The sequence below is a fragment of the Sus scrofa genome, chromosome 1 (genome assembly GCF_054392235.1).
Source record: "Sus scrofa isolate SSC_HxYL_T2T_F1_AM1 chromosome 1, Sscrofa_HxYL_maternal_Yorkshire_Landrace_v2.0, whole genome shotgun sequence".
NCBI lineage: Eukaryota > Metazoa > Chordata > Mammalia > Artiodactyla > Suidae > Sus > Sus scrofa.
In genome coordinates this window covers 58545787-58570751 of record NC_139383.1, presented here as the reverse complement: position 1 = coordinate 58570751, position 24965 = coordinate 58545787, and the positions used below count along the sequence as shown (strand labels likewise).

Here is a 24965-nt window from a genome sequence, read left to right as displayed (position 1 = left end):
CCATAACCTCTATGGCACTATCCACATTGTTCAAACCACTATTTCTTCTTGCCTTGACTATCTCAACAGCCTCCTAACTTGGTGCTTCTCAAACTTTTTCATGTTGTGGCACATTAAGATAATAACCACATTGCAAGATACTCTGGAATGAACCGGAAAAGATTTTAAAGAATCTATTTGGGCTTAATAAAAAAAACTGCTATTTTTCTCACACAATATAATTTTGAAAAATAAATACAAGGTATCACAATGTTAAACATTGAATTTGTATAAATCTCAAATATATTTATCAAAATTTTAATAGGAAATTTTTAAAAGCTTTCCTTCATAAATATAACTTTAATATTTTATACTTGAAATGCCTACTTTCAGTCCTGATGGAGACTTTTTAAAGATGAGCTCTTCATGTTCTTTTTCTTTAGCATATTAAGAGGTGTTATTTTTTTTATTTTTATTTTTCCATTATAGTTTATTTACAGTGTTCTGTCAATTTCTACTATACAGCAAAGCAACCCAGTCATATATATACATATACATATTCTTTTTCTCACACTATCCTCCATCATGTTCCATCATAAGTGACTACATGTACTTCCTTGTGCTACACAGCAGGATCTCATTGCTTATCCACTCCAAATGCAATTAATGCATTTAAATACTTTTAAAATAATTTTAAAATTTACAACAGTTGAAATAATATTTTTTTAATATTTTTTATTTTCTTTTTACGGCCACACCCGCAACATATGGAAGTTCCTGGGCTAGGGATAAAATCAGAGCAGCTGAGGCCTACCCCACAACCACAGCAACACCAGATCCAAGCCTCATCCGTGACCTATGCCACAATTTGTGGCAACAGGTTCCTTAACCTACTGAAGCCAGGGATAGAACCTGCATCCTCACAGAGGAGCAGGTCCTTAACCCACTGAGCCACATGGGAACTCTGAAATCATATTTTAAAACTCTAACAACTCTTCTTATTTCAAGGGCAAATATAATGTTCAAATTCCTTGCAATAATATGAATGGATTTTGAAACCAGTTGAATTTATCATCAGAAGTATTTCAAAAACAATGATGGAAATTTTATCTGCAGAACACATGGGCACCATCAAAGCAGCTGCTTTGAAGCTAGCACAGTTAAGGGAGACAAAAGGGAATATTCACTGCAAACAGAAATGTCAGCTGTGTATACTGTCAGAGGATGCCTTGGAGCTGCACGCACCTCTACTTCTCCCTTCGCAGGCCCTCCTGACCAGTCACATTGTGGGACCTGGAGCACAAACCCTCCCAGTAGCTGCATGGACTGTAAAATACCTAGAATGAAGGTGTAGGGAGTAGGATATACGGAATAAACCCAAATATAAAAGAAATACATGAATTTGCAGGAGCCGCTCACCAGCACCTTCACTGAATTGCAAAGTGGTTGGCTATCCTCTGTGTAATGCAGTTTTGAATATGATACAGCAGAAAACTGTTTCTGAACTTCCTGGAAAGAATTATATTTGATTGGGGTGGGCTAGTCTTGTTCTGGGACAGGCAGTAAAGAGAGCACTTTCTAAGTATAGAGCTCAACCAGAATATATACATGAATAATGAACATTTGTTGGTTGCATTCCCAGCAACCATTCCCTGCCTTGCCTTTCTTAAGAGTCTTCAGATTTTTCTTCTGGTTAGTAGCTCCTCCTTCTTAAAGCTCATGACTGTGAGTCCTGGATCTACAATAAACAAGACATTTGCAAACTCAAACCTCTGTCCCTATTCTTCATTCAAGTGTACAGTTGCCAAGGGCTTGAAGTTCCCTGCTCTTCTGAACTAGCTTCCAAAAGAGATACCCTCTGTCATTGTACTGGACAGTGTGAGAGGTCATATGAAAAATGAAACTGCTAGAGCATGAATTGTCAACAGGAGTGATAACATCTCCCAGGGAGTACAAACTAGGGAGAGAAAAAAAATTAGCTCTATTTATGCATAAAGCATAAACATGCATACAGTACAAAAACAGATACCCAATATATATGCTGTATTAAAATTTGGGGGTTTATTAAGAAAATGTCTCAAAAGCCTCCTTAGGAAGTCAATAATAAAAAAAAAAAGGTTGAGAAACTCTGTTCTAGAGCAATGGTAAATTCTACAAAAAGCAGAAGACAATCAAAGAAAGTCAGTTATTAACACTATCATTAAGTTTACGAATCAAATGACACCTGAAGTCTGTTCTGGCTCTCAGCTTTCCACTTATCAAGGCAATAAATCCCCTTTATTTTAAGCAATGTTGCCTTGAGTTTCCCGCTACTCATAACAAAATTCCTGCTAACCAATAAAAAAACAGAACTTTTGCTCTGAAGTATTATATGTCAGTGTAACATAAAAGTGCAACTCTTTTAGTCTGTTTCTGCTAAACCTCCATGAAAATATGTGCCAGATACCCCCATATACAAAATGAGCCAAATATCAAAAAAAGAAAAAGAAAAGAAAAGAAAGAAAGAAAGAAAGAAGAAAAGAAAGAAAAAAAATAAAAAGGAGTTCCTGCTGTGGCTGAGCAGCAACAAACCCAATTAGTATCCATGAGGACTCAAGTTTGATCCCTGACCCCACTCTGTGTGTTAAGGAGCCCATGTTGCCGTGAACTGTGGTGTAGGTCAAAGATGCCACTCAGATCCTACATTGCTGTGGCTGTAGTGTAGGTCAGCAGCTGCAGCTCCAATTCAACTCCTGGCCTGGGAACTTCCATATGCCACAGGTCCAGCCCTAAAAAGATTAAAAAAAAATTAAGAATCCCATTTAGAACATGCAAAGAGATGATGGGAAATGGATTTCAAAACTCTTTGCCCTCATCCCCTGGGTAATATAAGACTTAAAACTGAAGACAGAATTGAAGGTTAGACTGGTTATTAAGACACTGACATAAGGATGGGTAGTGGGGAGAGCAGAGTGCTGGGAGGGACTTGAAGGAAACCACTTAAATACTTTGATATATATCTCTGGAAATTTGTGGAGACTAAATAGACTAGCAACTGTAGCTGACATGAAATTGTGAGGTCCAAGCTTCCATCTGTAACTCATGAAAGTTAAATAAGCTTTGAGGTGAACTAAGACAAATACAGGCTCCCTCCCTCATTTCTCTGTATTCAAACTATATTACTTAGGATTCTTTAACTGCAAGTGACAAAAATACAACTTGATTCAGCTTAAATGAAAAATGGGAATTTACAAGCTCACATAATCAAATCACAAAATGGGAGAGGTGACTGGACCTTAGGAATTACTGGATCCACAGACATATAAGCACTGCTGGGAGCTGGGACTTTATTATCAGAAGCTAGCGGAGGTGACAGGTAGGCCAAAAAAAAAAAAAAAAAAAAAAAGTCTGCAAATAGGACAAAAATTGATTTTAGATTACTGTCAATATCAGAAATCTAAATCAATGCATAAGACACAGAAGCAGAGGTACTGGGGTAGATGTTCAAGATCATGTAGGAAATTCACTTTGAAATGCACCCAATAAGATAGATGTACATATGAGTAGATAGATATATGATAAAACAAGTATACTGAAATGATAACAAGAGCATCTTGGCGTATTAAGTATAGAGATGTTCACTATAAAATCCTTTCAACTTTTATGTTTGGTATTTTTCATAACAAAATGTTAGCAGGAAAATCAAGCAGAACAGTATCAAGTCTATAGTGATTAGTCCCATATCAGTATGATTCTAGGCCTAAACTGAAGATATAGAAAACACATCTTGCACTCCAAGGAGAGTGAAGACTGGCAAAACCTGTTCTTCCATCCAGACGTATAACAAATATTTCTTGAGTTCCCATTTCATAGCATCTACTGTATTAAGATCAAGGAGTTAGAAATTGGATATGACCTACAGAGTGACAGGTTGAGGTTAAAAGGTGACCATCCTAGTTTGGGAATTTGAGAAAAGAAATGACAGGTAAAATGGTTATTCCACTGACTTAATATGCTTCTATTTGGTTATTAGTGCACTAAGCACCATTTTATATGTAGAAATAAAGCTGATTTCTTACTGGGATATCTGAGTAGATGATGGGATCCTTCAAGGAGACAGACAATGCACACAAAAAATATATGTGGTGAGTGATAACTTTTGAATTGGCTTTTGAAATATTAAAGTTTAGGTGTTTATCTTACATCTAAATAGAGATGTCCACAACAGGTCGGGAAAAATCTGAACACTGGGAAGAGATTGGGAGTTATCACCAGAGGAGTGGTCAAGACCCTGGGTAAGATCACCTGGAGACTGTACTGTAAGAAGAAATTATTCTTTCATTCTCTCACCCATTCACCAAACTACCACTGAATGTTACTAGAACCACAAATAAAAAAAAAAATGACAGAATGTTCTCCAGGAGTTCATAACTGACAAATTCAATGACTTATTTGAAATCCTGAATGTGTCAAACTTACTTCTGTACAGCCTTATTTAGTTGGCTATTCTTTAATTAATAAGCTCTCCTCCAGTGATATTCCGATCTCTATTTCCTTCACTCCGGTTTTCTGACTGTACATTTTTGGTCTCTTACTGAGACTAAGAATTTGACATTTGCCGGGTTTCATTCTTGATCTTTAAACTTTCATCTATAACTCCAATTTTCCCGGTTAGTCTTCATGTCAAACTGACTAATGTTTAACAGTAAAAAACTAAAAATTGTGTCGACAGCACAATATAGGCAATACTTTCACCGTGGAGATATACTGACCAAGGTTCTACTAGCTTATCAGAATCTTAATTGTTTCACTCTTTCTGAGCCTATTTTCTCATGTCCTGAAATGGCAACAAAAACATTTAATCTCCAAGGCTCTTATTAACGATTATAAAACACAGTGCGCAGCACTCGACATGTACAATTAATACATCCATAAATTCAGATGAACGATAAATTATGCCAAATTATACTTATCTACCTTACCTAATATTAACTTCTGTTCGTGAGCCTATATAATGTTATTCGGGTTACATGCGCTGGCTCGCTGTGTATTTTCTTTACAATCTCTCAGAGCATAAGGGGTTGGCTCATAGTAACAGTAGCAACTGCTTCCTTCCAAACACACTGAGGGAATATATTTCCCAAGGCTTTTTATAGAGACAGTTCAGTATAGCTTGGGGGTGAAACGGACAATTAAGCTTCGTCACAAAAACTAAATCCAATACTACCCTCGTCCGTCTGCAGGTCTCAGACAAAAAAGAGCAGGGCCACAACATAGTTCATGAAGAATTGGAACCGAAGCTTTTATCTTTCCCGCTGGTTCCTGAAGGACCAACCACACTGATATTCCATCATGCTCCGCGCCACTTCCGTTCGCGCGTTCTGATTACGTCAACTCCTCAGCTCTCGCGGTATCAGCCGGTTTCTGAGGCCTGTTAACAAAAATCTCGCGAAATTTGTCCTAGAGGTCCAAGCTAGACTCTCACCCTCCCCCACTCCACCCCAACCTGTCCTTCTTTGCTCTGTCACCAAATTCTCCCCTCCCCTCCCTGGAGCTCACGGCCCTCCTCCGGTTCCCGATTTCAGGCCGGAACCGGAAGTTTGGTGGGCGGGGCCCGGCAGCGGAAAACGCAGCGGAGCCGGAGCCCGGACTCCGCTGTGGCCGCTGCCCCTGTCCCCGCCACGGATCGCCGTGGCTCCAGGTTGAAGGTCGGTCCGGAGGCGGGTGGGCGCGGGTCTCCCCCGGACTGTCCGGGCGGCAGCCTTCCCGGGCCCCCCGGGCTCCGCGAGGGATCATGTCTACAGCCTCTGCCGCTTCCTCCTCCTCTTCGTCTTCCGCCGGTGAGATGATCGAAGCCCCCTCCCAAGTCCTCAACTTTGAAGAGATCGACTACAAGGAGATCGAGGTGGAGGAGGTGAGCGAGGCCAGTCACTGAAGCGCTGGCCCGAGCCGGGGACCTCTTCTGCCTGGTCCCAGCTCTTAAGGCGCCTCCCTGACCCTTCTGTTTCGCGGGGTCCACCAGGAAGCCCCCACACCTCACAAAGATCGGGTGTAGAGCAGACTCCCTGCGTTTAGCTGCTCTGGGTTATCTCCCATTTTTCCTCCTTTCGGCACTCTTGTTTGGATTTGATATTCCGGTGCCTGGATTTGGTTCATCTCAAAGAGAAGGATGAACTGAGATCGTGAGATCTGGTGAGGTCTTGTGGTCCACCAGATCTCAAGTCTGTAAGTAGTAAATCAAAGACCATGGCCGTTTTGGAGTTTTAGTTCTCTAAGACAAAGTGTTCTTAAGAGCCAAGGATTGTATTATCTTCGACATCAAGTTCAGTGCGTAGTACGCAGTGAATGCTCAGTGTGTGTTTGGTAAATTAATACATCATCATGTCTAATGCAGTGTTTCCCCGAGTACCGGATGGTTCTGTTTCTCCGATTCTATAGAGCAGCCGTTGTAATATTAAATGTTATTCCATCAATTCGACTAATATAGATTAATTTCATCTTTAGTAATATAGACTGGTATATTATGAAAAAATATTTCAAGTAGATATTCTGAAGAAATAACTAATTTCGGTGACAGCCAGAATTATTTTAGAGCAAGGTAATAATATGCCTTTAATACACTGCCTCTTTTCAAATTCACAGAGATTGGTTGCAAGGACCATAAAATTTGGAAAAGTAAAATCTGTGTATGTATTTTAAAGACACATTTTAGAAAGTGTTAAAACTTTGGTTGAAAATTATATCTATTATTTACCATATATTTCATACTAAAAAATACCATATGGCAAAAAAAAAATTTACTAAGCACTTTGCATTACATAGGCCATAGAGAACTCTGTGTCCTAAAATTACAAACTCTCAAAGAGTTTTAATCTCTACTTTAAAAGTCCAAATTATTTTTAGGTAGTGGCAAGCTAAAAGTAGTTATCCTTCAACAAATACATTTTTGTATGTATGTTTTGGACAAATAATGGATTACTTAATCATAGTTTTTACTTGCATAAGATAATCTTAAAGATTACTGAAAAGAACCTCATTTTACAAGGTGGTATAAAATGGCCTTTGGAGTTAGATGAAGTGTGTAGTATATCAGCTATGTCACTTAATAGCTCTTTGATTGGAGCAGGTTTCCTGACCTTTTTGAGCTTTAGTTTCCTTAATTGTAAAATAGGGGTAATAATTTCTGTTTCATTTTATCTACATAACAGATCTTATTAGGCAACACATGCAAAGCACCCAGCACAGTGCCTGATACACATTACTGGGAAACTGAGTTTCACAGCAGAATAGTGACCTTCTTTAAGGTCACATTACTAAAAGAAGGACCCATATTTTGGAAAGGGGGTGGTGGGATTTGTGTGTGTTTTCTATTGAGGCTATGATAAAGTCCTTTTTCAGAATTGGATAGTTAATCCAGCTTTCATGGCTAACATTCTTTCTTTTTTAAGAATAAAAATTCAGTGAGTCAGTATAAAAGAATTGCAGTTTTTAAATAAGCATTTACGTCTACTCTGTGGCAAACTGCTATGCTTGTAGACTACAAATTGTTTTATAATAATAACTTTTACTTCATGGTCTACCAAATGTTCTTACAGACTTACATCATTTGGTTTTTACAACCTTAGTTTTCACACACTGCTTTCTAAAGCATTTTATATTCCTGGTTGTTACTAAATCGTCATTTACCATTTTGTGACTCTTCCCCCAGAAACATTTAACTTCTAATTGGGGTTCTGTTTCCAAAGATCTTTCCTCCAGTTTAGATGATGTTTTGACCTTTCTTTGTTATATTTAGGACATTCCTGAGGAATAAAATTTTGTTTTTAGATGAAATTTTCTAATGTTAGGCAGTCATTTAATTTTGTCCTTTTCATTTTTTATTGCCCAGTTTATTTTCATATTAAAGTTTGAATTTAGACCTTTCTAATGTTAAAACCATTACATAATTCTCATCATATTCTTTATTTTCACATATTAAAATAATGTGTTATATAATCTAGGGTGCACCATGAGCACTCAATAAATATTTTTCAACTTAGATTCTACTTCTAGCTTAAAATCATGAATAAGAGAACTGAGAAAGATGACTAGAAACAAAAAGTATTTTACATTGCTTTCAATATTTTATATGGTACCAGTATATTGCCTATAAATAAAATCATATTCTGTTTCTCAAATAACAATGTAATTAATCAAATCAGCATTATATTGGTTCAGTTAGAAACTATGTAAGAAAAATACTCTAACCGCAGACCAAATATACAGTCATTTAGTAGATGCATATTTTTAAGGCATCAGCTGATTTTAATCCTTACATTTCTGATATCGTGACTCAGTAATATCATCATGGAACTTCCTAAATTCAGTTCTGATGTCAAATTATGTAATATCTCAGCATCAGAAACCTATGTAGGCACTTTTTTAAAAAGTCATTTAGCTTTTATCATTCTGGATCTGAGTGCAGAGAATGTTAGAATAAATTGTGAGGTATGTCCATTGAGGACAAGGTTGCCAGAAATGGTAAAGGCAGTGGGGTGTGGTAAAAAGTGTACTGGGCTGGGTATTTAGAAATCGTGGATGCCCTGTTGATTCTGCCATAATATATTTCAGTAACTTTGAGCAAGTCATCTCATTTTTCTGGGCCTCCAATTTCTCACGAAGAATGAAAGATTGAAAAGATCATTTAAAGTCTCTCCCAGTTCTAAAATGAAGACACGCTTATTGTTTCCAGTGTTTATGTTCTGTTTCCACAGAAAGCTTTAAGGACAGTAATCATGATCTTTTTCCGAATGCCATTTGTGACCAATTGATCCTTGTTATATTAGGGCAAATGATATATGCCATTTTACAGATATTGACAGATGGTCATAGAGTTTGATTTGCCAGAAGCCTCATGTCTGTATAAATGGTAGAGCTGGAAATTGGATTTGAGATTTCTCATTCCTGAGTCCTTTGCTCTTCCCACTGGATTTATGTCACTTTGATTCTTTCTGAAGTACTCTATAGCCAAACCTTTTTGTAAGAATGGGGAAACAAAATACAGATTTCCTTTATAATTGTTGGTCTTGAGCATTTAATGAGCATTCTGTGTGCATAATACTGTTAGTGTACTTACAATGAAAGGTAAATAGAAGGATCCTAGTTTTTTTCTTTTAAAACTTTGTCTTACTGTGAGGCTAGGTTTTTAGAACCACATATTTAAAACTATGAATGTAATGTAAACTGAGCACCCTGATTTGAAAGTAGGGGTTATCACAGAATCCCATTGCCTATTGAGTGGAAAAGATTTTGAATAAAGTAAATGTCATAGATTGGGAAAGGTATTAAGATGAGTTGTCTTTGCAGTTGTTCCTCGGTCTAGAATGCTCATTCCCCCCAGAACTTTACTTGGCTGACTCCTTCTCACTCATTCAAGTCCCACTTCAAATGTTACTGCCTTAGAGAAGCTTTCCCTGAGCAACTGAGATCTTTTGTCACTTTTGTTATCCTTCACAGCACTTACCAGTAACCTGAATTGTGAATCCCCCAGCAGAACGTAAGCTGCATTTTTCACACTTGTAACTCTAATATCTAGCATCTAGGAGGTTATCCATAAATATTTGCTGAATGAGTAATGAAGTTACCACAACATAACCGTGAGAATTTAGTGTCCAAACTGGTTCTCTTATGTGATCTGGTTCATTTATGTGACAAAACCAGAGGTTAAGATAAGTTAGTGATTTGGCTAAGGCAGCATTTACACTAAAAATGAAATGTGATTCTCTTTCCAAGTGTTGATTCCATTACAGTAGATTATACCTAGCAAATACATTTGTTTAGCCAGTGGTAAAAGATGCTATAAAAGGTCAGGTGCTTTGAGTAAACTCTATATTGGTGAGCCTTTACCTAAATGCTAAAAGACCCTATTTGGCATGGTTGCTTTTTAAAAGGGAGACCCATAGTGTTGACATCAAGAATAGCATATGTGCAAGGCACATATTATCATTGCAACATTTATGTGTTCTTAAGCTTCATTAGAAACATGCAAAGGTTTTGTTTTAAAAGGAAATACAGAAAGAGCTTTGGCAGTGATGTACATTTTGTAATTTTAGGTTATAAGGATATGGGCAATTGATGATAGAGAAAAAGCTTACTATTATTATTATTTTGTCTTTTTTGCCTTTTCTAGGGCCACTTCCACAGCATATGGAGGTTTCCAGGCTAGGGGTCTAATCGGAACTGTAGCTGCCGGCCTACGCCAGAGCCATAGCAACGTGGGATCCGAGCCACGTCTGCGACCTACACCACAGCTCACAGCACAGCTCACAGCAATGCCTGGCTTAACCCACTGAGCAAGGCCAGGGATCGAACCTGCAACCTCATGATTCCTAGTTGGATTCGTTAACCACTGAGCCACAACGGGAACTCTGAGAAAAACCTTACTTATAGTGGCCTGAAGAAACTAGATTTGTTAGTATTTAATTATGAATATCCAAAATTATTAAAAACTCTTCCATGTGAAAGTAGGGGCTATCAATTTTCATAGAAGTCTGTAATTGCTATCACAATGAAGAGGTAGCCACAGTGGTAATTTGTATAACCTGTATGTGTAGCTTAAAAGATGATATGGGCATATTATTTGAAAGGAGGGCCTATTGAACTGGTCAGGTGTCTTCTGGCTAGTTTTAAAAGACTACATGAAAAATTCAAAAGCAAGTTTGAATAATCAAAGTACTACTTTTGTGTTATCAAGCCTGTCTTGTCATCAGATGGCAGTTCCATTCTGCCACAGTTTATTAATAGATAGTGAAGTTCTGAAATAGTTGGAGGCTCCAAGTTCTAACTAATAAATGTTAAGATCTATGCTTGTTCTGTCATGTTCCAAATTTCTAGCCAGAGCAATGGCAGCACAGCCAGAGTCCACCCACACAGACCACTGAACAGGGCCAAACCAAACTGACAGTTACAGTCACTGAACTAAAAATAACATGAATTTTGGGGACAATTAAGAATTACTTCATAGTAAATTAAGAGGACAAGGGCATACCCCTTTTCCATTTAGTTTTAGTTTAGATGTTTGTTTGTTTGTTTTAATAACATGACTTAGATAAAGGAATGGAGTAGTCTCAGTCTTCCACCTTGAAGAGAAATTAGCATTTTAAGGAGTTGCTTTTTGGGGGGTTGGAGGGGTGCCTGTGGCCTGTGAAAGTTTCAGGCCAGAGATTGAACCTGTGCCCCTCACAGCAGTGATGCCAGATCTTTAACCCCATTAGCCACAAGGAAACTCCAGGCATTGCTTTTTTAAAACACACACATCAAATTTTGATTTGGGTTTTTGTGCCTTTTAATACTAATTGCATGGAAATAGCCTATACATTATCTTTCATATTCGCCTACTGTACTTTTTATTAACAAATTAAATTTAAATCTGCTTTACTATATGAGATTAAAGTTGTGGACCCAAAACCAAGAGTGCTGAACCATATTATCATTAACAATTATTTTGAAATGACAGCTTTCCCCAAAGATCAGTTTTCATCAAAGAGTATAAAAAAGGGCACACATTCCAAATCACAAGTATCTCCCCTATCACACATATCCTTCCAAAATGATCCTAGAAATAAATATTTCAGGTATTTTTCACAACCCCTCATCTGTAAAAATAGGAGAACGGAGGAATGCAAAGAGGACTTTGGTTTTAAAAGGGAAGTCAATTTAGAAATATTTCCTTCTGAATTTATGAATGTTTTCTAAATTAAAATGTTCTCAGATAATGATAATATGTATAAGAACCTTAAGTTATTCAGATATGAATGCAATCCAAAGAGCATATTTGATTTGTGAACTTGAATTAGAAATTTGGTAGAAAGTAAAAAGTGACTTCCTTTCAGTGTTTGTAGTTTGAATATTAGGTTTTTCGTTGTTTACCTTAGTTGCCTGTTTGTCTCAATTCATCATCTGTGCCACTCTTTTCTACTGATCTACCGTGTGTCAAGAAAAAAATTGGGTTGCTCAGGGAAATTCTCCTTTTCCTTTCTTCCTACCCAGGAAGTCATTTCAGTGAACTAGAAAACTTTCATTAATAATACCATCAGTGAGGAAGGGCTCTCTGGTCTATGTGATAGTTTCAAAGTATCTGGTCTCACGTTAATTATGGTTTTAATATAACTTTTTTTTTTTTTTTTTTGTCTTTTTGCCATTTCTTGAGCCGCTCCTGTGGCATATGGAGGTTCCCAGGCTAGGGGTCGAATTGGAGCTGCAGCTGCTGGCCTATACCAGAGCCACAGCAACGCGGGATCTGAGCTGCAGTCTGCAACCTACACCACAGCTCATGGCAACGCCGGATCCTTAACCCACTGAGCAAGGTCAGGGATCAAACCTGCAACCTCATGGTTCCTAGTATTCATTAACCACTGAGCCACGACAGGAACTCCCCTGGTTTTAATATAACTTAATACCGTCATTCAAAGATCAGAATCACCTGAAGGATTAGTTAAAACAGATTGCTGCGCCTGATCCTCAGACTCAGTAATTCTTGGTGGGAACCTGAGAATTATATTTTCACAAATTCCAGGCAATGCAAATACTTTGACCCAGAGACCACACTTAGAGAGCCATCGACTTAATGCCTTTGCGGTTTTCATATCTGATTTCTTGCTTGAAACTCTTTTTGGCTTGTGGCACTTTCCTCGTTTGCCCTCTGCCTTACTGGCTGTTCCATCTCAGTTTTTGCTGGTTCTTTCTCCTCTGTGTTCTAAATGTGAAATGCTTCAAAGCTCAGTTCTCGGGCCCCAGTATTTACATAGTTTTGGGGGGGGGTTTTTTGGGTCTCTGCATCCAGTTGATTGATTAGAAGTACCAGCTAAATGCTGATGACTCTCTCAAGTTTTTGTCTCCTGCTCTACTTCTCCTTGATTCATGTTTCCACTTTCCTTCTTGACATCTCCACTCGGATATCTAATAGGCATCTTAAATTTTGTATGACTAAATCAGAACTCTGTGTTGTTTAAAAAAGAAGAGGTAGAAAATCTGCTTGCTGCATTCTTTCTTATCCTTTATTGAATGGTTACCTAATCTAGACATTATCTTTGATTCATCTCTTTTCCTGTCCACCTGTCCTGCCTGCATGCAGATCATCAGCAAACTCCTTTGACTAAACCCATAAAATATATCCCAAATCTGCTCATTTTTCTGCACTACCATCAACCTTGCCCTCAAAGCTGTTCTCTCTTGCTCAGGCTGCCTTTACAGCCTCCTTCCTGGTCTACTTATATACTCTAGATTCCCTACAATCCATTCTTCATGTTAGTGCTAGAATGATTTTTTTTTTTTTTTTCTTTTTAGGGCCACACCTGTGGCATATGGAGGTTCCCAGGCTAGGAGTTGAATCAGAGCTACAGCTGCCAGCCTGTGCCACAGCCACAGCAATGCAAGATCCAAGCCATGTCTGCAGTCTACACCAGAGCTCATAGCAATGCCAGATCCTTAACCCACTGAGCGAGGCTGGGGATTGAACCCGCAACCTCATGGTTCCTAGTCGGGATTTGTTTCCCCTGCACCACAATGGAAACTCCCTAGAATGACTTTTTTTTTTTAAATGTAAAATCAGGGAATTCCCATCGTGGCACAGCAGAAACGAGAATTAAGATAGATAATTAACTATCTAATTGCAACTCCAATTAGACTCTTAGCCTGGGAACCTCCATATGCCGCAGGTGTGGCTCTAAAAAGATAAAAAAAAAAAAAAAAAAAAAAAAGGGTAGGAGTTCCCATCGTGGTGCAGTGCTTGACGACTCAACTAGGAACCATGAGGTTGCAGGTTCGGTCCCTGCCCTTGCTCAGTGGGTTAACGATCCGGCATTGCCGTGAGCTGTGGTGTAGTTTGCGGACGTGGCTCAGATCCCGCGTTGCTGTGGCTCTGGTGTAGGCCGGAGGCTACAGCTCCGATTAGACCCCTAGCCTGGGAACCTCCATATGCCGTGGGAGCGAAAGACCAAAAAAAAAAAGTAAAATCATATCACATTCCTCCTTAAATTCCTCTGATTGCTTCCCATCATGTTTAGACTAAAATACAAACTCCTTTTCATGGGTGCCAAGAGCCACTCAGGATCCAGACTCTGCCTGTTTCTCCAGCTTTATCTTGGATTACTCTTCCCTTCTCCCATTGGGCCCTGCCACACCCAACACTCCAAGTTTCTCTAGATCATCACTAAAATGTCACCTTGCTCAATGAGGCCTGGCAGGACTGTCCTTTGTAAAATTAGGGTGGGGGGGAGGATGCATGCATGTGTATACAAACACACTTAAGCTCCTTTTCTTCTTAGCACACTTATTTTCCAAAACATTTTATCTATCTTAATTCTCGCTTCCTCTTTGTCTCCCTCCAGGAGAATATAAGCAGTTAGAGCAAGGGTTTTGGTTTAGTGTATCCACTTCTATATCTTGATTGCCTAGGATAACACCTAGTCTATAGATGGGGTTCAAATATTGTTGAATAGGGAATGAAGGGGTCTTTTCCCCCCTTTAGGGCCTTTACATTAATTGTTTCTTCTTCAGTTGGTTCCTTGTGTCATTCAAATATCAGGTTAGTAACTTCCTCAGATGGTCTTCCCAATACTATCCAGCCCTAAGTTTCCACCGTCTCTGCTGCCTCATTCAGTTTTTTGGTTTTTACATGGCATTTTTTTATAAGCTGATATTTTCCTTATCTTTTTGTCTATGACTGTCTTTTCTCTCTGCTCCCACCCCACCCCTTTAATTGAAAGTGCATTCCAGGTATATAATTTATGGCTTGTATCCCACATGGTAGTTATAGTAGATATTCAAGAAATAGTGGTTTAGGGAGTAAACAAATGAAGAGTTCATTGTTCTATTGGCATTAGCCTCACGTCACCCCTTGAAAGCAGGAGACCTTACCCATTTCTTCCTGCTTGCTGATATTTGCTTCCCCTTTGGCTTTCATTGATCTTCCAAAATTCATCTGAACTCTGCATTTAGCTTGCTGTAGTTGAGCTGTCTAACCATCCAGCAGCCTCATTCCTACAGTCAGAAGACTCCAATTTTCAGTTCTCTTGCTTTTCTCTTGGCAAGAGTTTTTCTATATCATTTCCATGTTCTGTTGGGACTGAGAGAACCCAGGTAGGGCCTCCCTCTGACTGTCTCCCTTGCCACACTTACTCACACTTACCCCATGTTGGCAAAACATATCCTGGGAGGCTGCTTCCTCCTGGGGATCTCATTGAGAAGTTGTGGGGGAGGAGGCACAGGAATAAGTCTTTTCTACCCTTGAATCCCTAAATCTGTCCTGAAAGGGGAAGTGGTAGTTCTTTAGCCACCATCTTGGACTCTCACCTTTGGCTCTCTTCAGCATGCGTTTTTTTGTTTTTTGTTTTTTTAAAATACTATTATTTTGTCATGACTTTCTTCTCTCACTTTCATGAAGTGAAGGCAGGGATCAATTGTTTTTTTCTTTCACCCCTAATATCTATGCCATTTGAAAAAACAGGAAGTCACTTTTTGATACTGTGACATAGTGATTTATAAGAAGTATATATTTGGTCATTCAGATGGCCAAAATATATTTCTCACATATGTTTGGTCTTCGACTCCAATTCCCGGCTCACACCTCCCAAAACCCTCTGAATTTCCTAAGTGATGAGAACAATGAAGATGTCTTGAGGTTAATTGTGGACCATACCTAAAGATGGGGCTGGTTGCCAGGAGAACCAGCAGTGTGATTAGAAGGTTGTAACTTTGTCTCACCTCCCTGACTTCCAGGGAGGGGAAGGGAGCTGAAGGTTGAATCTGCTGGCAGTGGATTTAATGATTTCATGTCATGTCCATGTAGTGAAGCTCCATATAAACACAGAAGGACAGGGTTCAGAGAGCTTCTGGGTTGGTGAACATGTGAAGACTGGGGGAGAGCAGGGCCCAGAGAGGGCATGGAAGCTCTGTGCCCTTTCCATTTATCTTACCCTATGAATCTCTTCTACCTGGTTATTCCTCAGTTATATTCTTTTCTAATAAGCTGGTAATCTCGTAAGTAAAATATTTATTTGAGTCTGTGAGCCACTTGATCAAATTAATTGAACCCAAGGCAGGGGCCCTTGGTACCTCCAGCTTGTTGATCATAAGCATAGATGATAACCTGGGCTTATAACTGGCTTCTGAAATAGGGTGGGGGGAGCAGTATGGTAGAACTGAGCCCTTAACCTGTGGGATCTGATGCTCTCTCCAGGTGGATAATGTCAGAATTAAGCCTGAATGGTAGGACACTCAACAGGTATCTGAGAATTGCTTGCTGGTGTGGGGAAACCCCTCTCCGCACATTATAATTGGTGATCAGAATCATTAGATACACAGAAATTTAATTCTTTAAGCATTCTCTGAGCCTCTAACCTTTGAATTCACAGCAATCATTTTTTCTATCCTGTATTTCAGTTTATGTATACAATCTTTGGCATCTTGCACTTTCTTTATTATCGTTTTAGATCTGTTGTTTCACCATACATGTGAAGTATCTTATGGCCCTAATGTGAATATAGGCTTCTCAAGTCCATGGGCTCTCATTGTGCATGTAATATGCCTGTTTTATATTTCAGAGTGTTCAAGAAAATTGCTTTCTTAAGCAAAAGGGAGAAAGTTTATCATGTCCTCATTTGCTCACATTATGTTCCCATGGTTTTAAGTTGCAAGCTCAGAGTCAGCCATCATCTCAGCACTAGGTGGCACTTGTGCATCACAGTTAGTAGTGTACACCTTATACCATTTTTGCAACAAGTGTGTGATCTACAGTATAATGTTTGGAATCCCCGTGAGGGCACCCCTGAGAATAAGAAAATGAAACAAAAGGAGACCTGTTGAGTACTAGTTGCTCTGATGTGTTTGTAAATACATAGTTGAAGGATATATTAAATTATTTTACAATCATTACTTCATAGTAATAACAATAGGTAGGCTGGTCTCCATCTATACCTTCTTAGCTCAACATTACTGTAAAGTTGAGATTCATTTGAGGACCTGTTTCCTATTCACTGTGGTTAATTGTGAGAGAAATGAGGAGTATAGCTCTTGAAACTGATTCATACCTAACTCCAAGCATATAGTATTCTTTTGTAGTATTTAAGAAAATACCTGATTTTGACTTATGAACACCATAGATATCCACTGAGGAAAACGTAGCCATCTCCTTTTTGCTGTTGAGAAAATAGAAGCTCAAAGACATTAACTTGCCTACCATTTATAGCTAATAGGCAGACAGAACCTATATTAAAACTCAAGTCTTTTGGGCTCCAGATCCTAGGTATGCTCTTTCCAGTATTCTGATGGTTTCAAGTTTAGCCACTACCCATTCATGTTGAAGTAACTGTATGACAAGTGCAAATGACTAACGTTGGTTCCTTTTCTCTTAGGAGAGGCGTGAAGGAGAGCCAGAGCCTAATCATCAGGAGGTCCCTGAGCACCTAAGGGAAAGGGAAGGTGCTAAGGGAAAAAGGGAAGGACACCCAAAGAATGACTAGCTCTTAGAGATGTCACCTGCGTTTACTTAGAGGCAGCCCAATTTCCTTTAAGCTTATAACATACAGAGGCTGAATATAGAGTGAATTGGTCACTAAATGCTCTAGGCTTCATATCCTGACTTCTCTGACCCTGTGATCTTGGGCAACTTGCAACTGTGTGACTTGGTTTACTCACCTGTAAAATGGAGGAGAGTTAAACAGGAAAAGCACATAATTAGTTCCTGGCACATGGTAAACATTCAATAAATGCTAACCATTTGGATGTTTTTATACTTTAAGCAACATGAGAAATGTCCATACTGCTCTGTGTAATGTTTGAAGGGGAATTCGAACTTTGGCCCAGTTTACAACTGCTGTCTTGGTAGTTATTAGCACCTCTTTCTTCTTCTGTGAAGAGTCCCGATGAAGATAATAAATGATTTGATCACCTCAGCCAACTTTGTTCGGAAGTGTTTCTGCCCAGGTGTTTGTTCATGTAAGCTTGCCTAAAGTGAAGATTCATCCAAGAGAAGATATAACTACCCCTTTCTAATTATATAGTACAGATACATGTGTACAGATTAGGATCTCTAACGTTCTGGTATTAGACTTCCTGACATCACACTGCACTTGCTCTTTACTAGCTGTATAGCCTTGGGCAAGTTGGTTGACTTCTTTAAACCCAGGTACTTTGTCTATAAAATTAAGATAGCTGTAGTACCTGTCACCTAGGGTTGTGTAAATGATTTAATGATGTAAAGCACTTATCTCAGTGCCTGCCACAAAGAAAGTACATCATAAATGAGAGCCTACAGGGAGGAAGATTTTTCATTTAAGAGTACTTAGATCCGCTGAAAGCTTGGCGTAGATGATGTCTAACTAAGGTCTTTTACAATGATAAAAATGAAAGATTTTGTTCCAGTAAATATAGGTCATTATTTTGTTGTTGTTTTAGTATTATGGCAATTTCAAACATTTATAAAAGTAGAATGGCATGAGAGAGGAATGAATCATGGAGGTACACATCAGCTTCAACAATAATACAATATGTGGTCAATTTTTATTTTATAACAAAAAAAATCAACTTTAATGAGATATGTTTTACATGAAATTTATCCATCTGAAGTGTATAGTGATTTGTACACATTTACTGAGTTGTACAACCATTACCAAAAATCAGTTTTCAAATATTTTCATCACCTTGATAGGAATCTTCTTACCCATTTATAGTAAATCCCAATTTCTACTGTCTGCCCCAGACAACCATTGATCTACTTTCTATCTCTATAGATTTTCCTTTTTTGGACATTTCATGTAAATGGAATCATACAATATGTATGTTGTGTCTGGCACTTGCCAGACAAATTTATCCATGTTGTACCATGTTTCAGTAGTTCATTCCTTTTTCTTGATGAAAAATATTTCATTGTATATAGGATACCATGCTTTGTCTGTCCTTCACAGTGGCCAGTCTTCTGTCATTTGTATTTTTATCCTTTAACCTATACTCCCTACCCTTACTGAATTATTCAAAAGGTATTTTTAATGTCATAAATACGATAGTTTAAAACACTGGTTACATGTTTCTGCTTTTTATTTTTATTTTTCCAGACCATCTTCTCTATCCTCGTTCCTCTTGTCTGTTTTTGTTTTCTGTCTCTAAGAGTCTCTTTTTGTTTGTTGTTTTTGGTTTTACTTGAGACTGAAGAGGTGTCTAGACCATAAACTTTCAAAGGTAGAGACAGTGCATTTTATTATCTCTTCACTTCAGTAAATATTCATACTTGCTCAGTGGCAAATCCAGATGTGGTGATTTCTAAAATCTTTAATAAGTTTTTCAGATTGGCATCAGCATTATATGTTGGGCTGGATCTGTTTGTTTCTGATTCTCATTTTTTTTTAAATTCAGGTTGTTGGAAGAGGAGCCTTTGGAGTAGTGTGCAAGGCGAAGTGGAGAGCAAAAGATGTTGCTATTAAACAAATAGAAAGTGAATCTGAGAGGAAAGCTTTTATTGTAGAGGTAAGTTGAGATGTCATTTATGCTCTGTAGTTCTTTACCTAAGAAGCTGCATGAATTTAATATTATGAGAAAAATATTTCTCAGTTGTCATTTCTCTGTGTACTTGAACATCGACAATTTGGTTGAACCAAAGAGAATGCCACAGGAACATTTTTTTCATTCACACTCTTAATTTTGATTAAAAATTAGGGTAAAAAAGACTTAGCTGCATAAATGAATTCATCCCTGAATTAAAATGTAATCTCTTCCATGTAATTCAGATGTATTTCAAGGCGTAGAATTTAAATTTTAAAATAGGAAAGAATTGGTATTCTCTCCCACTATCTAAAATTAAGAAGGGAAGTTTTATGCATTCATTTTTGACTGAACATTTTTAGAAATTCTAATGAGATTATTTTAAGGGAAAATAATTTCAAATTTGGTTTTTCTCATTTAGCATGAAAATTTACAACTCTATTCTCTTACAGATTTGGTGATGAAGGAGAATTCAATAATTATGAGATTATTGTAGCAACAAGTTCATTCTTTTTGTGCTGTTTTATGTATTAGATCACAGTGTTTCATTAAATGAGTGGCTTTATCATTTTTTAACTTCATTGGCCAATAAATAGGTGGTATTTACCATATGAACCTTCTGAATTTGTATCTGTGATTTTGTTTAATTATCTCTTCAAAATACACTTCATGATATTTTTAAATGTATAACATGGAGAAATGAGAATTTGGTTGTGATACGACATCATGAAGAAAGATGAATTCCTACTGTGGCTCAGCGTGTTAAGGACCTGACACTGTCTCCTTGAGGATATGGGTTCGATCCCTGGCCTGGCTCAATGGATTAAAGTTCCAGCCTTGCCATAAGCTGTAGTGTAGGCTGCAGATGTGGCTCAGATGTGGTGTTGATCTAGTTGTGATGTAGGCTGTTGCTGCAGCTCTGATTCAACCCTGGCCCTGAAACTTACATATGCCACAGGCGCAGCTATAAAAAGGGGGCAAGAAAAGGAGGAAGAAGATGATCTCTAGTAGTATGCTCCAGGACTCTGGCTTTATCTTGCCTTATTCACAATTTTTGTTTGTGTTTCAGATGAGGTTATTGATTGCATACTGTTATATTGACAGTTTCCTAAAACTGGGTAAAAGTGCATGTGTTAAATGCTAGGAATCAGGAGTCAAAAAGATCATAATAGCTTGGAGAAAAAAAGTTTATCATCAAAGTTATAGATAGATGTAATTTAAATTTTCAAATGGTTTTCCATGTATTCTTGCTAAAAAAAACTTTAATCCCGTATACTTCCTCCCATCAAGTTTTCTGCTTCTCAGAGGCAACTTCTTTGAGCTCATCCCTTAGTTTTGTTTGGTGCCCCCCAATCCAGAGACTTACACCTTCTCTAAAGGTATTATTATGTTTCTGGCTCTGTATTTGTCTCTATATGTCTATATTCACTACGTATCTCTGTATTTAGAGAATACCTTCTTATACTTTCTCTAAAGAATCAACCTCCAATATTTGGGACAATAAAGAGGCAGTCACTAAGTTGTTTAAAGTCAGGGAGAGAAGGAAACTTTGGTCTAACTTTTAAGCAATCTCTCTGCCCTTTCAGTAGCTTACATGAATAGATCCCTGATACTGACACCACTGCCCTACATTTTGGTTGAGATGAATCTGGTTGCTTCTCACTTTTCTTCATTTCTTTTAGGTCTGCTCTGTCAGTTATTGCTAGTCATTTGCTTTCCAGCTTCCAAAAATGAACTATTTTTTCAGTTCATATTCTCTTCATCCTTCTCCATTTATGCCTTGAAAAAAGTGCCTTTACCATCATAGTGATATTTGAAGAGGGAATAGGAATAAATTCTTGAGTAATCTGCTGTCTAAACCTCAGTACTGAATCTTTACAAGATGAAATATAATAAATAGTGATTATTCTTCTTTTAGGACTGAAAATCTATAATTGTTGGTTGTAGAAAAATACAGCTTTCTAGTAGCTTGTAGTAAAAAGATTTACTTTAGTGGACTTCATATGAGATAGCAGTATGAGATAGCAGTATAATATAGGTAATGGAGAAGAAGAGGAAGAAGGAAGAGGAAAAGGAAGAGATGAAGTGAGAGCAAGGAGCAGTTTGGGAGGATATATTAATAGAAATTTGAGATGTAGAGCAAGACAAATGAGTATAGATAGCTAAAGCTCTCACTGACTTTCTCAGCGTGAACCATTAGATTGGATTGGATTGGATTGGATTGGATTGGATTGGATAAAACTGGAGGAAGGGGGACCAGTTAAGAGAAAGCTATAGTAATTACTACAGTGGTTCAGGTTAGAACTGCTAAGGCAATGGTAGTAGGAATGGAGAACAGGGAATTAACTCAAGAGATAGGAGACGAGGAAAGAATGAAGGGAAGAAAATACAAGAATGCAGATTTTAAGTCAAATAGACCAAAGTTCAAACCCTGGCTGTACTACTTTCTAGGTCTAAGGTATTTAGCAGCTCACTAACCTTCTCTTAAGCCTTATCTTAAAGGTACCTCATCTTTAAAATGAAAGTGATAATATCTTCCTTGCAAAGTTTTGAGGATTATGCAATATCTGTACAGTGCCTACCAGTACAGCATGGAGTAGGTAGACTAACCATAGCTATGAAGATGGTGATGAGGAGGAGGAGGAAGAGGAGAAAGTGGAGGAGGCTTCTTCCAGCTTGGGTAACTCAGTTCAGTGCCATCTCTGAGATGGCATCCTAACATTTTTTGGCAAAGTTAATTTCTTCTTATTTATACTTACGCTTTGTTCACAACTCCTGTTATAGCACTTGGCACATTGCTTTAAGTATTTGTTTACATGTCCCTTCCCCAGCTAAACTGAGAGGGCTCTAGAGCAGGGATTCTGTGACAATCTGGGCAGGAACTTATGACCACAATGCCTGCTACACAGTAAATAGTGATTGTTTAATGTTTCGATTAATAATTTGTACAACCTTAAATTTTAATGATGCTGTGAAATCACTTCCTCAAAAGCTAGCACTTTTTTAAAAGAAACCTTAATTTGTTACAGCTTCGGCAGTTATCTCGTGTGAACCATCCTAACATTGTAAAGCTATATGGAGCCTGCTTGAATCCAGTAAGTTTGTCACTTTTTCATTATAACCTGTCAGTGAGAAATGATGTGGCAAATGTGTGCAGCTGTGTACTTTATGAAGCTATTTTTATTGTTATGTTATTTCTTAAAAAAATTTGTACATATGTTTCTAATCTATTAACACACAGTATAAGGAAACAGCTGTCTTAGGTGGTCTTATCCAGTAACTTCATCTTCTTGGAAGGTTTACGATATCCAGTGACAGCATCCATTCGTTAGCACTGGAGAAAGTCCCCAAAGATCCTGTGATTATGTTTTTAGATACATCCCCACTCTTAGACAATGGACCCTAGAAGACAAGGTCTTAGATCTTTTTTTTCTCTTCTAGTGCTGTTCACATAGTAGGGAACAAAAGAATAATTTTTAATTCATTTATAAAATCAAAGGTTCTCTCTCAAGTTCCTTAGGCTATAACTTTGTGGTTAATTATTCTGGTATATGTTTTCTTTAGGTTTGTCTTGTGATGGAATATGCTGAAGGGGGCTCTTTATATAATGGTGAGTGTCTTTAGTCCTATCTCTAGTAGAGTAAAATAATTGAAAAGCTTTTAATATAAACTGTAAGTTACTTAATGTTCTTCACAATTTACCCTCAGAGTCCCAAAAGATGGTAATAAAAAAAGAAATCTGCTAAAAATTAAAAATGTAAAGACAAGATGCTGCAACATTAGGATGTGAAACTTAGAAGTCTGAGTATATCAGGCTTTTAAATTGATGGTACACTTCATAATGTTAAAAGCATTTAAGTAAAGTAAAAACTTGCTTTTTAAATAGGTTTTAAAATATCTTCATGCTTTAATTTTTTTCTTTTTGCCCCCTCTTAGCTTAGAGCCTCTCATTTTAGAAACTTTCTAAACATAGGTCCTCATTGTGCTTTATATTGCTTTTTTTTCCCCAAAAATAAAATTGTGAAAACTCACTTCACAGAATATTTTAATGACAGTGAAAGAAAATTGTCATTTAGTTACCTTTATAGAACAGAACTAACTCTTTTCACTCTAAGAAAACAACAGCTATGTATATAAACTGTCTCTTGTCACACCATTTATATACAGTAAATTGTACCATTATACTTTTAAAATTAACATTATTTTTTGAGAGTTGCTGCTGCAGTGGGTCAAGGATATGCCATTATCTCTGGCACTACAGGTTTGAGCCCTGGCCCAACACAGGGGGTTAAGGTATGACATAGGTCACAGCTGCAGCTTGGATTCAGTCCCTGGCCCGGGAACTTCCATATGCCATGGGTGCAGTCATTTAAAAAAAAAAAAAAAAAAAAAGATTAGCATTATTTTATATAAACGTTTACTTATATTTACTGCTCATGTGTTCATCATTGTTAACGGCTATCTAATACTCAAGTGTTTTATTTGGTTGAACTATTTCTAGTTTTTAGCTGTTATAGAAAGCATAATTGTAAACATCTTGATGTACATTATTTTGTTTCCCTCCGTACTATTTCTCTGTATCTCTCTCAAAGTAATATGCCATCACATGGTTTATAATTTATATTATTCTGTGAAAGACTGCATCTATCAATGAGAAAAAGGTGTGGTAATGTGTATCAGTTTTATTGAATGTAGGTACAACATTTAATGGAAATACTATTAAATGTAAGGTACATATGTGGTAGTTATCCATCTGAAGTTATTAGACAGGGCCATCTTTTTATTTAGAAAAGAATGAAAAGTGGGACTGATAGGAGCATGTGTAGGAAAATACCCACTCCTGTGTTCTGACAGTTAGTGCTTGCATTCACCTTATGTCTTTTGTTATATGCAATAAAGTTCTTTTTAGTTTGTACCTTTCTTTTGCAGTGCTGCATGGTGCTGAACCATTGCCATATTACACTGCTGCCCATGCAATGAGTTGGTGTTTACAGTGTTCCCAAGGAGTGGCTTATCTTCACAGCATGCAACCCAAAGCTTTAATTCACAGGGACCTGAAACCACCAAAGTAAGTGCTAGTAATGTGGCGTCTCTCTCGCCACCCTCCCCCCCAAAACCCACTCCCTAATTTAAGTTCCTTTTTTTTTTTTTTTTTTTTTTTTGCTATTTCTTTGGGCTGCTCCTGCGGCATATGGAGGTTACCAGGCTAGGGTTCGAATCAGAGCTGTAGCTGCCAGCCTATGCCAGAGCCACAGCAACATGGGATCCGATCCGTGTCTGCAACCTACACCACAGCTCACGGCAACGCCAGATCGTTAACCCACTGAGCAAGGGCAGGGACCGAACCCGCAACCTCATGGTTCCTAGTCGGATTCGTTAACCACTGCACCACAACGGGAACTCCCCACTCCCTAATTAAGCTAATTGTTGCACATTTCCCTTTTGGCTTGCTCAGGAATGTTTATTTTTTGTTTTTTTGAGATGATTTTTAACTC

At 37.9% G+C, this 24965-nt stretch overlaps 1 protein-coding gene and 1 long non-coding RNA gene across 5 annotated transcripts in view; one reads left to right on the top strand and one right to left on the bottom strand.

Moving 5' to 3' along the window:
• LOC146406110 (uncharacterized) overlaps window positions 1-5322 on the bottom strand; it is a 144637-nt gene extending 139315 nt beyond the window's left edge. For both annotated transcript variants that reach the window (XR_014805999.1, XR_014806000.1), the window contains exon 1: window positions 4941-5322. This is a non-coding gene — a long non-coding RNA (uncharacterized LOC146406110). The remainder of the gene's footprint in view (window positions 1-4940) is intronic.
• A 241-nt stretch (window positions 5323-5563) lies between these two features.
• MAP3K7 (mitogen-activated protein kinase kinase kinase 7) overlaps window positions 5564-24965 on the top strand; it is a 65468-nt gene continuing 46066 nt past the window's right edge. For 2 of the 3 annotated variants that reach the window (XM_021082147.2, XM_085008403.1), the window contains exons 1-5: window positions 5564-5872; window positions 19345-19455; window positions 22500-22565; window positions 23035-23080; window positions 24400-24538. In XM_021082147.2, the coding sequence (XP_020937806.1) occupies window positions 5753-5872; window positions 19345-19455; window positions 22500-22565; window positions 23035-23080; window positions 24400-24538 (482 nt within the window). In that variant the 5' untranslated portion in view covers window positions 5564-5752. 3 annotated transcript variants of the gene reach the window in all.